The following is a 13,144-nucleotide window of genomic DNA, read 5'->3' as shown; positions in this document are numbered from 1 at the left end:
TGACCATTCACTTAATTGGTCAATATATGAGAACACATTTATTTTCCTATTATTTTTCATATTTTCATATGTTTAGCGCGATTCTATGTTTTCTAAGTTCTCAATGTAGCCAAGCCATAAGCTCATGGAACAGTCACTCCAATTGACAGCCTGATTTCAGTTTTTATGCTAACATATTGCAAAATGGTATATAGACCGGAGTTACACTAGCATTTTTGGAAGCTCAGTCATACTACTAATATCTTGTGAGATTGATTTCTTTGTTAGTATTGTACTTTTAATGTGAGTTGCAACTTGAAGAGTTTCTTAACCCATAAATAAAAATTTAATATTTTGCAATTGACCATTCTTTAAGGTGGCCATACACACAGAGCAAAATTCAATCAGTGGGTGGCACTGTCACCACCCACTCGTCAAACATCCTTTTATTGAAAAATCAAAAGAGCTGAGTGAAAAATTGTTGGTTGAATAGTGGCTGCATCCAATTAGATTCAGGCCCTGGCAGCTGTCAAAATTCAATAGCTGCAATGGGAGGTTCGTCCATCCATCTTGTATAGCGTGGATAGAGAAATCTGTTAGACTGTGTTTGGCTAGCAGTAGATCTGGGGGCTGCATTAGTTTAATCATTTTAGATTTGTTTCCTTTTATTTTCACCTGATGATCCTTCCAGTAACACACTTCCTAAGGTAACCATGCTTACCCAGTGAACAATATCTATGGAGGACAAATGTCATCCTAGGTTGCTTGCTCCCGATTTGAACTAAGGAACAGCTTTACATTCTCTTAAACATGAGGATGTATCGCAACACAGAGTGGTACAGTGGATACTTAACCAGTAGACCAGTGCCACGTCCTAATAATAGTATATAGAAAGAATGGGAAGGGGGACTTTGGACTTTTTAGGCATGATAATACAAAGTAATTTACAAAAAGGTTGTTTATTATACACTGTCCAGCCACTTCCTCTGACCTATATTTATCCTGGATTGATGTCCAGTTTGTCGGGTTCTGTATATATTTGTTTGGCTCTGTACAGTGGAAACTTTATTGAATATTTATGCATCTAGATTATGTTGTGTTTTTTTTAATAAATTGTATTTTATATGTTTTTTCAATCAATAATAAAAACCTTTTTGTAAATTACTTTCCCTGACTATCCCTGACTTCGAGGGATTGTCCCCGATTTGGAACAAAGTCACTCTGTCCCTCTTTCCTCCTCAATTGTTCCTCATTTTGGTCTGATCTATATAATTGAATATAAAATGCACTATTTACAGTATCTTTCAAAAAGTGTTTCCCAGTGCTAAACCTTTCATCCAATTTCTAAATGGCTGCATTTGTAAATGTCAGAAGTTAGTATAAAGCAATAATATTGGTAAATAAAAAAGCACTTGTGGCTTTAACTAATTCTTTTTTGTATAAATCTCCTTTAAGGGGCGTGTCAGGAGGTGTGTCCTATGCTTATATACTATTACTAATAGGTGTCCCTCATTCCCATCTCGAAAAGTGGGGAGGTATTTGTCTATGATAAGTGATTCAGTACAGTATTATGATGCTGAGTAACTGAAAAATAAAGTCACAGTACATTCAGTTCCCTTATCCAGAAGAAACGATGCTGACTTTTCATTGTTGTTTCTCTCTGCCTAGTACATGGCCACTGCTGCATGTGTTAGAGAAACCTGATGTGGATAAAAAAGAGAGGCTTCTTCCACTTCTATTAAAAGAGGCCTTAGAGGGGAATACGTACACTCTTCTGCTTGCCTGCATGAATACTGAAGGTAAGTGTCACAAAGAGAAACAGTTCTATATTTGCATTAGGGTTCATGTTTTATAACATTCATCTGAAAATTATTTTTACATTTTACATACTTACATTTATAGATATGCCACCTGTGTTATGTCTGTAATCCATTCTGTACACTCCTCATCCTTGGTTAATAAGTGCACTCCCATTTCTTGTCACAGTGTCATGGGAACAGGAAGTTAAGGAGATCTTTAAAATGCACATATTGCAGCTTAAAAGGACCAGTGATGAGTAACTGTAAGCAGAAGCGTAGCCTGAGGCTTGTGGGCCCTGATGCAAAAGTTGACCTGGGCCCCACCACTACTACCCCCTGCTTCACTCTGAGCTGCTGAGTTAAAGCAGTGGGCTTATATCTAAAAAATTGAACTCAGAGTGCCCAGCCTGGGTCCTGCCCAGGGTGGGTGGGTACCTCTGACTTCCAGATTCACATACGAGAAACTCAGAGGGCCAGGGACCTATACAGGGTGAAGCTGCAAGCGCTTTTCCCCAGGAACACAGGGTAAAACTTAATGTGACGGGGGGGGTTCATGGGCCCCCTGGAGCATGGTTGAGACCCCTGTGAACACTCAAGCTCTGGCCATGGTGGACATTATCAGTAATTGGGTTGGGGGCTTTGGTGAAATATCAGGGGTATAAACAGACCCCCCTAACGTCTCATTTTTAAGACACAGAAAGCAATTAAGGACAAAGATTCTTAAATTCTTATCTCTGCAGGCTCAGCTGCACTGAAGATGAATAGAGAGCCCTGAACAGGTGTTCCTGTTCATTCATAAACAGAAACATAATAAACTGTTTACTGTGCTTCAGTTATGAATAGACACAGGAGCAATCGGTACTGTTTTATTCAGAGAAGGAAGGGGCTGGTAAATTACATATTTACTGGCCCCTCCCCCCTGCTCGCTACCCTAAAACATGCCCTGCAGCAGCTAGTGGGAGAGGAGAGAAGCCAGCAGCGCTGCAGGGGTGGGGGCCATACCTCCCAACTTTTTGAGATGGGAATGAGGGACACCTATCAGCAAAAGTATGCAGGCATAGGACACACCCCTTGCCACGCCCCCTTAACCCCTTAATGGAGAATTGTACAAAAAAACAAGATTGGTTAAACCCACAAGTGCTTTTTTTTTACCACTACTATTCCTTTATATTGGCTTTTGGAATTTACAAATGCAGCAATTTAGAAATCAGATGAAAGGTTTAGCACTGGGAAACACTTTAAGATAGATAAAAAGTGCATTTTATGTACAACTTTATAGATCAAACCAAAATGAGGGACAAATGAGGAGGAATGAGGGACAGAGGGACATTGCTCCCAATCAGGGACAGTCCCTCAAAATCAGGGACAGTTGGGAGGTATGGTGGGGGCACATAGGGGGACCTGCAGTGTAGGGGGGATCCGATATCGGACAGGAGGGGGTGATCGTGCGGCGGGGGGGCATTTACAAGTACCAATGCCCTGAATGGCAGCTTAAAGCTGCGTGAGGGATAGGAGGAGAAACAGCTTTCAGCTGCTGAATGGAGAGCTATTCAGGGCATCGGTACTTGTAAATGCCTCCAACCCGCTGCATCAATCACCCCCTCCTGTTCACGGATTCCTCTGCTGTGGGTACTTAGAGTGGTGTGAAAAAATGCAACATGCCTACAGTTTTCCACACGGCTTTAAAACCTATGTGACAGGGAGGCTGCACGGGCCCCCTGGAGCATGGGCCAGGTCACAATTGCCTTTTCCATCCTGATCTTTTTAATACCACCCATACTCATGTAGCACTACCCTCGTGAGGGTCGCTGGTGGAATCTGTACCCCACTGGTTGCCCCAACCCTGCAAGTCCTCCGACGCCTCTGACACCCTGGGTTCAGTCTTTTTTTTGCAGTTGACACCAATAACAATAAACTTACACATTGCAGGTGAAGCGGTTTAAATTTGTTTACTGTGGCAAAAGGGACACATAGAAATGCATAACATAAAACTGTGCGTCATTAGGGTGAATTGTCTAGAAACAATATAGCACTAGTATAAAATCTGATTGTGCAAATTAGAGATTACTATTTAGCAAGACAAAATGCAAAGAAACACAGTGCAATTCAATCCTATTAGGTCACTGAGGCCTATGTGAACAGGCAGCAGAGTGGCAGGGGACTGGCACTTAATAGAACTATGTCAGGCAACTCCCCTCTGTCTCCTCAGCCCACAGGCACTTAAAATCAAATGACTCACAAACGTTCAGCAAACTGTTGTGTTTAAGTTGGCTGGCTATAATCCTTGATGTTAGAGCAGAGCAAATTTAGCTGATATGTGAATAATCCCTTTGAAAATGCAGACTTTTCCTGTATGACCTAAGCACAAGTGGTCACCATAAATGTTGTTTCAATAGTATTGTATCCAGTACGACTACAGATGACAGGGATGTGAGCAAAGCACAGATGTCTGCATACAGTGTCTATGGGATTGACTGAACTTGCATCCAGTAGCACTATAAGTATCTGGAATGTGGGCAGAGACAATGATGTCTATATGTAGTGTCTATAGGATTAAATGGGCAGGTGCCCGCTCACCGACAGCATAACAGAAGTTGCTGGTTGTGATGCAGATGATGATGAGAATTCTTTCAGGATCTCCCTCTGGGTCCTGGCTCAGGGAATGACCTCCATCACACCGTGCAGCGGCCTACCTGGATCTGAAGTGCAGGTAGCGCTGAAGGATCAGGAACAGCCTCCGAACCGCTGTAGAAAGGAAGCGATGCTGTCCACAGATGTCCCTCTGGATGCAGGTGAATAACTCTCCCGTGACTCAGCCGCAGCTCACTGGCACAGAGCTCCTGCTGGCAGATCCAGGCCGACGTCCCAAGAGAGCGATCTAGGCCTTAACCAGCATTTTTATATCCTCTCCCAGCAGTCTGTTCTTCTCTCCTCAGCTATATGGTGGTTGTAGTTCAGGCCAGTCCTGCTGTAATTGAAACCCCAGCATTTTGAACTACACATCCCACGATGCTTTGCTCTGCTCTAGTGTCAGGTCACCTGAGCCCAGGTGACAGATGCACCCCATTGGTGTCTGGAGTGCACCGCAAGGTAGTGGACCATATGGCTGACTGCTGCGGATGCAACTCTAGGATATACAGGAGGGCAGGTACTCCGTAGTACCTAAACGGATGACACTGGGAGCTAGAGCATGAGATTTCCCAGGGAGCGGAGTCTAAGAGCCAGCGGGTGTTCACCAGAAGCCCCTAGATAGCCAAAGGTCAGGGTAACAAGCAGGTAAGGATAATCAGGAGATACCCAAAGATCAGGGTAACAAGCAGGTAAGGATAGTCAAGAACAAGCCAAGATCGGTAACTGGAATCAGATGTAGAAGACACAGCAAGTTGCACATGAAAGCTAAACACACAATATTGATCAGCAGAGCTGGCTTGCAGTGCACAAGTTAATATAGAGTTCCCTGATAGGGGCTGGGGTGGAGCCATGTTTTGAGGAGAGACTACTTAAGCAGCCAGGTGAGAGTAGCTGGCCTCTTAAGCAGAACACATGGAGAGGTAAGCTGACAAACAAACATTACTGCATACCCATGACAGTACCCCCCCTCTTACGAGGCCTCCCCCTCCCCGCCTGGACCCAGGCTTAGAGGGAAACTTCAGATGAAACCACCTCAACAGACAAGGCGCAAAGACCTCAGATGCAGTGACCCAAGACCTCTACTCAGGACCAAATCCTTTCCAATGCACGAGGTACTGAAGAATGCCTCTACAGAGGCGGGAATCCAGAATTTGACTAACCTCATACTCCTGATTATCCTCAGAGACCGGGGCTGCGGTAGGGAGAGGACGAGGAACTTATTGAGGACTAAAGGCGTCAGAAGGGCAACATGGAAGGAGAGAGATTTTGAGGCTTTTAGGAATCTGGAGTTTGAAACAAACCGGATTCAGTTTAGAGATTATAGTGTACGGACCAATGAATCTTGGGGCAAACTTCAGAGAAGGAATTCGGAGCTTGATGTTCCTGGTGGAGAGCCAGACTTTGTCCCCTAGCTGTAGAGAAGGCAGTTTACGCCTGCGGCGGTCAGCAAAGCCTTTGAATTTGTCAGCAGCTGCCCGGAGGGAATCATGAAGGTCATCCCAAATGGAATTGAAAGACTCCTGAGCCATAGCCATAGCTGGAATATCTGGAGAACAGGTCATGGGAAGAGGGAGTTGAGGGTGTTTTCCATAAACTGCGAAAAAGGGTGTTTTCTGAGAACTGGTATTTACATGATTGTTGTGAGAGAATTCTGCCCACGGGAGTAGAGAGGACCATTCGTCATGATGAGCAGAGACTAAGGTACGAAGAAATACCTCTAACTCCTGATTAACCCTCTCTGTCTGTCCATTGGATTGAGGGTGGCAAGAAGAGGAAAAATCCAAGACAATATTGAGGGTTTTGCAAAAGGCTCTCAAAAAACGAGATGTAAATTGAACACCCCTGTCGGAAACAATATGAGAAGGAACCCCATGGAGGCAGAAAATATTTCGAACAAAAATGGGAACCAAGGCAGGAAGACCAGGAAGAGGAACAAAATGAGCTATCTTGGAGAACCTATCGATTACCACCCAAATGACCGTATTATTCTCTGACAGTGGGAGATCGGTGATAAAATCCATGGCAATGTGAGACCAGGGCTCCTTAGGAATGGGCAAGGGCATGAGAAGACCAGCAGGGGCTTGTGCAGAGGATTTAGACTGAGAACAGACACGACAAGGCTTAACGTAGTCTTTGACATCCGAGCGGAGATTAGGCCACCAGTAGTGATGACTGATGAGCAGGAAGGATCGGAGGAACCCAGCATGACCTGCCACCTTGGAATCATGTCCTCGATGATGGATCTTAGCTCTTAGTTCAGTGGGGACAAAGGTCTTGCCAGGAGGAATTTTTGACTCCAGGGTGGTAGAATGGGCAACAATGCATGAAGTCAGAATGATCGGCTCAGGTTCAGGGGTGGACTCCTCGTTCAAAGTGTCAAATGACCTAGAGAGTGCATCAGCCCGACCATTGCAGGAACCAGGTTAGTACGTAATCATGAAATTAAAACGGGAAAAGAAAAGACTGCACCTGGCCTGTCTGGGGTTCAGACGTTTAGCATTCTGTAGGTACTGTAGATTCTTGTGATCAGTAAAAATCGTTATGGAGTGAGGGGAACCCTCCAAGAGATGACACCACTCCTCTAATGCTAATTTAATTGCAAGAAGTTCCTGATCACCGATAGCATAATTTCTCTCTGCCTGAGAAAATTTTTTGGAAAAGAACGCACAAGGTTGACGTCTCTTCTCAAAGGATTGAAGAAGCACAGCTCCCACCCCCCCCCTGCCCGGTTCTGTTCGCATCCAGAACACACGAACAGACCGAAAGTCGCGCAAACTTTTGAACACCGTTAAAGCCTATGGGACTCGAACGTGAGAAATCAAAAGTGCAAATTTTAAAGGCTAATATGCAAGTTATTGTCCTAAAAAGGGTTTGGGGACCCGGGTCTTGCCCCAGGGAACATGTATCAATTTTTTCGGGAGCAGTGATTTTAATTAAGCTTAAAGTGAAAAAATAAAAGTGAAATATTCCTTTAAATATTGTACCTGGGGTGTGTCTATAGTATGCCTGTAAAGTGCCGTGTGTTTCCCGTGTTTAGAACAGTATGCACAAAATTACATTTATAAAGGAATAAAAGTCATTTAAAACTGCTTGCGGCTGTAATGTAATGTCGGGTCCCGGCAATATGGATGAAAATTATTAAGAAAAATGGCATGGGTAACCCCCCCTGCCCATTACCAGGCCCTTTGGGTCTTGTATGGATATTAAGGGGAACCCCGCACCCAAATTAAAAAAAGAAAAGGCGTGGGGCCCCCAGGCCCTATATACTCTGAACACCAGTATATAGGCGGTCCCAAGAAAGACAGGGAATTTGGAACAGGTACATTTGGAACAGGTACATTTTGTAAGTGTAGCTCCAGCCAAAAAATCTATTTTTAAGCTTTTTGGAAAACATAGGGAAGGGTTATCACCCCTGTAACATTTATTTTGCTGTCTGTGCCTCTATTCAGAAGATTTCACCTCACTTTCTGTCCCAAGGACAATTGGATTTTGAAAATTTGGGGTTTTTAGGGAAACAAGGATTGGTGATAAAACATCAGTGGAGGAGACACCTTTTTCCCATATTAACTCTTAGAGGAGAGAATTTCCCTTCCAACACTGCAACCCCTCACAGATACTCTAGTTGAGCGCAGAAACAAGCTCTGCTGCAAAATATTACAGCAAAAATTGTACTTACACGCCCCTGTTGAACAGGGGCAGAAAAATTGGGCTTTAGGCACTGGTGCTGGTGCCACAACACTGCAATCCCTCACAGATACTCTACTTTAGTGCAGGAACAAGCCCTGCTGCAAAATATTACAGCAAAAATTGTAATTACATGCCCCTGTTGAACAGGGGCAGAAAAATTGGGCCTTAGGCACTGGTGGTGGTGCCACAACACTGCAACCCCTCACAGATACTCTAGTTGAGCGCAGGAACAAGCCCTGCTGCAAAATATTACAGCAAAAATTGTAATTACACGCCCCTGTTGAACAGGGGCAGAAAAATTGGACCTTAGGCACTGGTGGTGGTGCCACAACACTGCAACCCCTCACAGATACTCTAGCTGAGAGCAGGAACAAGCCCTGCTTCAAAATATTACAGCAAAAATTGTAAATTCACACCCCTGTTAAACAGGGGCAGAAAAATTGGGCCTTAGCCACTGGTGGTGGTGCCCAGAACCAAAAATGTTCTTACAAGCTATCAACATGACCATTGAGGAGGAATAGGATAGTCACTCAGCATAACAGGATAGTCACTCAGCATCAGCATAGGCAGTCTTCAAGGGATCTCACATTTCTTAAAAAAATTAGTGGGTTACATCAGCATCAGGTGCTTTTGGTAGCTGGTGATCCAAGACTGATTAATTTTTATGAAGGTGAGTCGATCAACCGAGTAGGTGGACAGGCGCACTCTGTAAATGGTTACAAAGCCTCCAGCAGCACTGAATGTGCGTTCCGAAAGAACGCTGGATGCAGGACAGGCCAGTAGCTCAATTGCATACTGTGCAAGCTCTGGCCAGTGATCCATCCTCAAGACCCAGTAACCCAGAGGATTTTCGGTTGGAAAGATCTCCAAGTCTGATCTTGCCCCTAGGTATTCCTGCACCATGTAAATCAGATGCTGGCGATGGTTGCTGGAGCCGATCAGACCTTGGGGCTGCGGACTAAAAAATTGTCTGAAGGCATCTGTCAGACGGCCACCTTCTCCACTGCTCCTTCTGTGACTGACCGAAGCCTCAACAACACGTTGTCCAGGACCAGGAATTTGTAACCTCCCAGGCTCTGAAAACGCGTTGCACAAACCTTTCTGCAAGGCCTCCTGTAGATGCTCTACTCTACATCCTCTACTCCCTCTGCGATGGCTGGATAAGTTGCGCAACCTTACCCTTGTAACGTGGATAAAGAAGGGTTGCCAGCCAGTACTGATCCTTCTCCTTGATACCATGAATCCGAGGGTCCTTTCGCAGGCTTTGCAGGATCAGGGAGGCCATGCAGCGTAGGTTTGCTGAGGCATTCGGTCCGGAGTCCTCTGGGTCACTAAGGACAACCTGATACGCAGCCAACTCCTCCCAGCCACGTACAAGTCCCTGGGTTTCTGGGGACTGTAAAGGATCCCTTGAAGACTGCTGCTGATGCTGAGTGCTAGGCTCCACCTCCATGATGACACAATCCTCCTGTGTGATCGGCAGGCACGCAGGAACACAGTCTGGATAAAGCGGGCCTTGAGCGATAAGGAAGTCCTCCTCTTCCTCCCTCTGTTCTGCCTCAAGTGCCCTGTCCATTATTCCGCGCAGCTTGTGCTCCAACAGGTAGACGAGAGGGACAGTATCACTGATGCATGCACTGTCACTGCTCACCATCCTCATGGCCTCCTCAAATGGTGACAGGACAGTGCATGCAATCTTGATCATGAGCCACTCACATGGCGAAAAAAAGCCAAGCTCCCCTGACCCTGTCCTGGTGCCATAGTCGCACAGGTACTCATTGATGGCCCTCTGCTGCGTGTGCAGCCGCTGCAGCATGGCCAACGTTGAGTTCCATCTGGTGGGCATGTCACAGATTAGGCGGTTCTTGGGCAGGTTGTATTCCTTTTGGAGGTCAGCCAGCCAAGCACTGGCATTATATGACCAGCGGAAATGCACACAGACTTTCCTAGCCTGCCTCAGGAGATCCTGTAAGCCCAGGTACCTGCCTAAGAACCGCTGCACCACCAAATTAAGGACGTGAGCCAAACAGGGTACATGGGTGAAGCGTCCCTGTCGGAGGGTGGAGAAGAGGTTGGTGCCATTGTCGCAAGCCACCATTCCTGCCTGAAGCTGGCGTGGCGTCAACCACCTCTGAGCCTGCCTCTTCAGAGCAGACAGAATCTCTGCCCCAGTGTGGCTCCTGTCCCCTAAGCACACCAGCTCAAGCACCGCATGGCATCTTTTTGTCTGAGTGCTTGCATAGCCCCTTGAACGCCTACGGAGCACCGCTGGTTCCGAGGACAAATTTATAGAGGAAGAGGCCATGAAGGAAGAAGAGGAGGAGAGGGTAGAGGAGAGAGGTGTGTCAGAATCACCACTAGTAGCATTTTGGAGGCGTGGTGGCGGAACAAGCTCCAACAATACTGCACCCTGTCCTGCATCCTTCCAAGTTGCCAACAGGGTCACCCAGTGTGCCGTGAAAGATAGGTAGCATCCTTGTCCATGCCTGCTGGACCATGAGTCAGCGGTATTATGCACCTTACCGCTGACCGCCCTGTCCAGCGAGGCCAAGACATTGCCTTCCACATGCCGGTAGAGAGCCGTAATCGCCTTCCGTGAAAAAAAGTGGCATTTGGGAACCTGCCACTGAGGTACCGCACATTCCACAAATTCACGAAAGGGGGCAGAGTCTACCAGCTAAAAAAGCAGCAGTTGGAGTGCTAGCAATTTAGCCAAGCTAGCATTCAGCCGCTGGGCATGTGGATGGCTGTGACCGAATTTCTTTTGCCGGTTTAGCAACTGGGGTAGGGAAATTTGCCTGCTACAATCGGACGTTGGTGTAGCGATAGTAGATTGCCAGCAAGTACTTGGCACACCTAATTCTACACCTTTATTCCTCTCAGTGCAGGTTTCTGAGAGAACTGAAGGTATAGTGGGGTTGGAGATCCCAGCTGATGAGGAGCAAGGAGAGGTCCGCCTTGTTCTTTGGTGTGGGTCTTTTAAGTACGCTTGCCAACGGACTGCATGGGAGTTCGACATATGTCTGGTCAAGCATGTGGTGCCCAAGTGGCTGCTGTTTTGGCCACGCTTGATACGCTTCAGACATATGTTGCAAACAGCAACGGTGCGATCTGCTGCACATGTCTCAAAAAAGGCCCACACCAAAGAACTTTTGGAAAAACGCACGGAGTCAGCAGTGCCCTGCACATGCGGAGCTCTGCGTTGTGATGCAGTCGGTTGGCTGCCCTTAAGCTGGCCCCTGGAGGGCATCCTGCCTCATTGGAGATGTGCCTCCTCCTCCTCTCTCCTATCAGGCACCCACGTAGAGTCAGTGACCTCATCATCCCCTCCCTCCTCATCACTGGATTAAACCTGGCAGTATGCTGCAGCTGGGGGAACATGACTGCCAGTTTGTTGTCCTTCTTGGGCACCCCCTCTCTCTGGGCTCACGTTACTGCCTTCCTCAATCTGGGTACCATCATCGGAGCCTTCAAAACGCTGCGCATCCTCCTGCAGCATGTACCCAACACTGTGGTCGAACAGTTCAGAGGACTCCTCAGGGCATGATGGTGGGGCTAGGAAAGGAGTGACTGATGACATTGAGCCAATGGAAGAGGCTGCTTTGGCAGCTGTATTGACAGCCAAAGTACTCTGAGCCTGGGTGACAGAGGATGAGGAGGATGATAACAGCTTGGTCATCCACTCTACCAACTCTTCTGCAGGTTGTGGCTCAACACAGCCAGCTGCCGAAAAAAAGGACAAGCATGCCCCACGGCCACGTGCTGAGGACGCACCGTGTCCATGACCAGCAATGTTGGCTGTAGACACAGAGCCTGCTTGGCCTCTTTTAGTGGCCTGTGAGCGTCTGCCTCTCCTTGTTGGCCTTCCAGACATACTGAATTTGATGTATTTGTAATGTATTTGAATAGGTACACCAGGAATGGCCTGCAGTGAGATGTAGCTGCACATAGCTGGGATGTACAGTCAGGTCCATAAATATTGGGACATCGACACAATTCTAATCTTTTTGGCTCTATACACCACCACAATGGATTTGAAATGAAACGAACAAGATGTGCTTTAACTGTAGACTTTCAGCTTTAATTTGAGGGTATTTATATCCAAATCAGGTGAACGGTGTAGAAATTACAACAGTTTGTATATGTGCATCCCACTTTTTAAGGGACCAAAAGTAATGGGACAATTGGCTGCTCGGCTGTTCCATGGCCAGGTGTGTGTTATTCCCTCATTATCCCATTTACAAGGAGCAGATAAAAGGTCCAGAGTTCATTTCAAGTGTGCTATTTGCATTTGGAATCTGTTGCTGTCAACTCTCAATATGAGATCCAAAGAGCTGTCACTATCAGTGAAGCAAGCCATCATTAAGCTGAAAAAACAAAACAAACCCATCAGAGAGATAGCAAAAACATTAGGTGTGGCCAAATCCACTGTTTGGAACATCCTTAAAAAGAAAGAACGCACCGGTGAGCTCAGCAACACCAAAAGACCGGGAAGACCACGGAAAACAACTGTGGTGGATGACTGAAGAATTCTTTCCCTGGTGAAGAAAACACCCTTCACAACAGTTGGCCAGATCAAGAACACTCTCCAGGAGGTAGGTGTATGTGTGTCAAAGTCAACAATCAAGAGAAGACTTCACCAGAGTGAATACAGAGGGTTCACCACAAGATGTAAACCATTGGTAAGCCTCAAAAACAGGAAGGCCAGATTAGAGTTTGCCAAACAACATCTAAGAAAGCCTTCACAGTTCTGGAACAACATCCTATGGACAGATGAGACCAAGATCAACTTGTACCAGAGTGATGGGAAAAGAAGAGTATGGAGAAGGAAAGGAACTGCTCATGATCCAAAGCATACCACCTCATCAGTGAAGCATGGTGGTGGTAGTGTCATGGTGTGGGCATGTATGGCTGCCAATGGAACTGGTTCTTTTGTATTTATTGATGATGTGACTGTTGACAAAAGCAGCAGGATGAATTCTAAAGTGTTTCGGGCAATATTATCTGCTCATATTCAGCAAAATGCTTCCGAACTCATTGGAAGGCGC

At 46.2% G+C, this 13,144-nt stretch overlaps 1 protein-coding gene across 2 annotated transcripts in view; it reads left to right on the top strand.

Moving 5' to 3' along the window:
* Nucleotides 1–1,537: 1,537 nt before the first annotated feature.
* The window catches only part of LOC141134592 (uncharacterized), a 108,385-nt gene continuing 96,778 nt past the window's right edge, over nt 1,538–13,144 (top strand). The window contains exon 1 of one of the 2 annotated variants that reach the window (XM_073624067.1): nt 1,538–1,778. In XM_073624067.1, coding sequence (XP_073480168.1) covers nt 1,613–1,778 — 166 coding nt within the window. In that variant the 5' untranslated portion in view covers nt 1,538–1,612. The remainder of the gene's footprint in view (nt 1,779–13,144) is intronic. The other variant, XM_073624066.1, reaches the window with a different exon arrangement.

The sequence above is a fragment of the Aquarana catesbeiana genome, linkage group LG03, assembly GCF_042186555.1.
Source record: "Aquarana catesbeiana isolate 2022-GZ linkage group LG03, ASM4218655v1, whole genome shotgun sequence".
Lineage (NCBI taxonomy): Eukaryota > Metazoa > Chordata > Amphibia > Anura > Ranidae > Aquarana > Aquarana catesbeiana.
Note: the sequence above shows the minus strand (reverse complement) of the source record. Positions and strands in the feature narration are given on the sequence as shown.